At 43.1% G+C, this 4334-nt stretch overlaps 1 protein-coding gene across 1 annotated transcript; it reads right to left on the bottom strand.

Annotated features, from left to right (window-relative positions):
- Positions 1-1752: 1752 nt before the first annotated feature.
- Positions 1753-3767, bottom strand: LOC130404829 (uncharacterized). The gene is made up of 2 exons (XM_056609755.1): positions 3493-3767; positions 1753-2653 (listed from the first exon to the last, which is right to left on the bottom strand). The coding sequence occupies exons 1-2, from the start codon at positions 3635-3637 to the stop codon at positions 1983-1985; spliced, it is 816 nt and encodes a 271-aa protein (XP_056465730.1). The 5' UTR covers positions 3638-3767; the 3' UTR covers positions 1753-1982.
- Positions 3768-4334: the final 567 nt, after the last annotated feature.

Here is a 4334-nt window from a genome sequence, read left to right on the forward strand (position 1 = left end):
TTCCTCTAAAGACGATAGATAGGTGATCGTCTCCTTCTACATAAATGCGGTTTCTAATACCTTCATGATGTAGTATAACGCTACCGCCAGGATTATATTTGGCCCAAGTCTTGTTGATTTGTAGTAATAACGATCCGATACTCTCATAAAGTCCACCAACTAATAGACATGATGTCCTATGACCCGTTTTACTATTGGCAACGGTCATAGTAGCGTCCTCGGCAGGAAAACTATGCCAGCTGCATGGGTACTGAGCTTCAATTAGGCCTACTTCATAGGGCTGCTTGGTGTGTATAGATTTTGCTAATTTAGTTCTAAAATTCCATATCTTATTTTGTGGGTAGATCCCTAGCGATGCATTACTCGCCAGAGTCACATAGAAACCCCCAGACACCTCCTTATCCATAGTACACTCTGGCTATACTGGGTTGTATGTCTCTTTACGCGTCGACTAGTGTCTTTTCAGAAACCCATGAATTGAAGGCATCCGGCCATCCCAGCCATTTGACATATAATAGATTCTTAGACCCCGCCCTTTTTCTATCTATAATCTTTTCTATTTTATACACTTTGTTTTTAGACACTATAACTTTTTGTAGCTCTTTTTCATAAAATGTTCCCTGGACGGGGGCGTCTGCATAGTCATGCAGCTTATAGACTGGAGGATACCTCGCTATGCGCTGCGATATTACAAAATATTCATCTGTAAATGTCTGCTCATACCCCTTTCGAAATGTAGCTCTGGCTTTTGAAATTCTAACCGTGTCACCAACATCATATCTAAACACCACCAACGGCTCTTGAGTGGTTTTGTATAGTGTGTTAAACACCATTTTCTCATTATTTTTATCAACACTGACAGGTGTCATTTTTATCGATCTATGGTATGAATGGTTATAAGCATGGACCATATCCTGTAGTTTATCCACATATCGTTTGGAGTTGGCAGCTGTTAAATATCTCCACATGCGGGTTTTCAGAGTCCTGTTGAAGCGCTCCACTATGCTGGCCTTGGTCTCGTTAGATGTAGAGAAATGGTTGACATTGTACCGCTCCATCAAACGCTGAAAGATCTTGTTATAAAATTCTTTGCCAGCGTCAGTCTGCAATTTATCGGGGGTACGCCCTTCGCTGAGAATATCATCAAAAGCTTTAGCGACGTCGATAGCCCTCTTGGACGGTAATGGACGAACCCATGCATGTTTTGAGAATACATCGATGCACGTCAACAGAAAATGCACACCATCATTTTCGGGTGCGTACTCTGACATATCCACTAAATCAGCCTGGAACTGTCTATCTACCCCACTAACCAATACTCTATTTCTGCGGAAATGTATCGGTGCAGGTACATGCAGAGTGTAGGGATCCTGTTTCAGCAGCCATTTCTTGATATATTTTAGAGGAGGTACTACACCCTCACTATGCGCGAGGGCTGTTTGTAGCTTATTGATACCTCCGTAACCCCCTGGTCCAGCGGGGTCATAATAAGTCTTATGCAGCCGTTTATCCATGTCTTATGACTGCAACAAAAACGAATACTGAAACACTGATCAGAGTTATCCATCCTTTTATTTAAAATTTCTGGCCACGCGATACAATGCGCAGATAAAGTTTACAGGCAGTTTTATTTCTCTGCACCATTTTACAAGACATCATGCGAGCAGTTCTAATACCCTCGGCGTTTGAGGGATTATTCAACTTCAAGACATCCGATACAAAAGCACATATACACATGACATGGCCGACGGTAAAACAGTCACCATTGGGGAAATGGGTAAATACTTCAGCTAACATTTGATCAGTAGGTTTATCATACAAGAATTTCATGACCAGATCATTCCAACCCTTATACGTACATTTGATATAAGCATTATGTTGGGCATACGTATCATTTTCTATGGCAGCATACATCAAAACGGATAGTCTATCTGATACAATCTTGCTATCCGCATCATAGGCATAAGAAAACAACACCCCCATTATAAACGCCACCCACCACCACCAGGCTTTGGTTTGCCAAATGACAATGTAGGACGCCACATTTGTATGGCTTCATGTATCAGAAGCAGATGTTCATCGGACACTTCTACGGCAGCCAGTGAATCCAGTTTTTCGGTATCATAGGTATTGCCTATTAAATCACATAGAAAAGATTCGACCACGCCATAGATTTTTCCGGGGGACACAGTCAACCCTGTAGTCTTCTTTAAAACAGTTTCTAAAAGTAACAGGAAGGGGTGTCTGTCCAGGATAACACAAATGTCCTGGTAGTGGGATTCGTAGTGATGACGTGACGCTCCCTGCAGGCATGAATGGCCTCGTTGACTTGGACAATCACACTGGCATCCCCAGCAGACCGCTTGCTTCTGATGGCTGATGATGGCTACCACACAGAGCCCCGTGGTAAATCGCAGAACAGCCAGCGATGGAGGGTTTAAACGGATCTGTGTTGATACAGGCCATCCGTCATCTCTCATAGCTGTGTCCACCTCCAGCTCACTGTCCTCGCCGGTGTGTAGGAAGGTCAGATTCAATCCGGTCAGATAGACGGCATACTCGTGAAGCCAGTGGGGTCCGGGTTGTACAGCCTTTAAATCAGCAGTCTCCATAGCCACACCCCCACCTTCCACATGTTCATCATTGTCCTGTGCTGCATAGCGTATCAGAATATACCATTAGAATATGAACAAAAACAAAAACACACAATGCGCATATTATAAACAACCTATCAAAAACACACTTAGTAATACTAGCATGTAGCCCACTTTCTTATACCTCTAAGACATTTTCTAGTGCTAACATAGCCCTAAACATACTCAAACACACCATATACCCCCTCATCATCACCAGTCGGCTCAAACAGGCGCATTCTGTATTCATCAGATGTGCGCCCTGGCTCTTCATTCGTCTTAACCAATGAATCAATCTCTGCAAAAATTCCACGTAGTGATGACAAATCAGCCCACTGTATGAAAAAGACATTATCAAAATAATCAGCAGCTTTTAAACCACTGTTGCGTAGAGGAGAGCTACCAATGCAATGCATATCATAGCACTGTGGTAGCTCGTCTGTATCAACACCGCGTCTGAAAAAAATGAACTCCTGGGGTCTCTTTGTATGATGGTTTGCATCCATGCGATGAAGCCTCGATTCATGCTGAAAAGTCCATTGGAATACATGGGTTCCTACATGCCAGGTGCCCCTGACACCGTCTAGCATGGGGCATAAAATCTCAAAGAAAAAATTCCACTCATGAACGTTCAACCGCCACTCTGTAGCACAATCTTTAACTCTCAAAATTATCCATCCATCGACCCGCGATATTACGTACTCCAAGCCGTATTCGCCAACGTGTGTGAATGAATCCCCAGCAGTCCGGTCTCTCAATCCTGGAACAGGCCTCGACTTTTTGAGCGGAGCATTTAGCAGTGCCTCATCACCACACCTATTGACATAGTTAGACACAGGTGTACTAAAGCCGGACATACCCTCAGACAACTGGCTTTCACCGTCCACAATGCTCGATGCAGAGTAGTCCTTGGCGGGAGAAGACAGGGGCGACAGGGTGCGAGGGTCCCTATACATCCAGTTAGCGCTGTTTGATCCTTGGGTATCTTCTGATGAGCAGTCCATGTTTGAACGAAAAGAACACTGACGACAATCTGTTGAATGCTATGACCCTACAGCAGGCGTCTCACCCCTTTTTAAACTATTTGAGGTACACACCCACAACACCAACCGGAAGTGCCGTCATTAACACCACCCCGCCCCCCTCCCCCCAACCGGAAGTTGATGTTTTCAAAAACCTGCCCAAGTGGTGGTAAGTATTAACTACTTATATTATCATGTTTGTGTTATGTGTTAAAAGTTGACTATATTGTAATGTGACTGCCATGTTATGTGCTCATCAGGCTAGGGTAGGAGTTAGCTATATTTGTAATGTACATGTGATGTACTCAGCAGGTTATTTTTCCCAACACTACAATAAACTGTGTTACAGGTATAGCCTAGTTTTTAAAAAGATGAGCTACATCCAGTCTAGTGATATGAGGAGCTGATACATGGACAACATATCTTGTTAAGCCTCTTAGGATATCTTACCTTCACTTATAAATTCCAAATAAGTAAAGCTGGCGTGCAATTTGATGTACTTCTTTACACTGAGGTATTTCACTTTCAGCAACATGTCCTAAAACTGCACCTGGTGGCGAAAGTAGGGGAAGGGGGTGAAATTAAACTATATTACCATATATTTAACCCATGGTTTAAGTGGCAATAAAGTTTGTTGCATACAATAATGTGCGCTTAACATGCTTCCTACTTTATATAA

The sequence above is a fragment of the Gadus chalcogrammus genome, chromosome 15, assembly GCF_026213295.1.
Source record: "Gadus chalcogrammus isolate NIFS_2021 chromosome 15, NIFS_Gcha_1.0, whole genome shotgun sequence".
Taxonomy (NCBI): Eukaryota; Metazoa; Chordata; class Actinopteri; order Gadiformes; family Gadidae; genus Gadus; species Gadus chalcogrammus.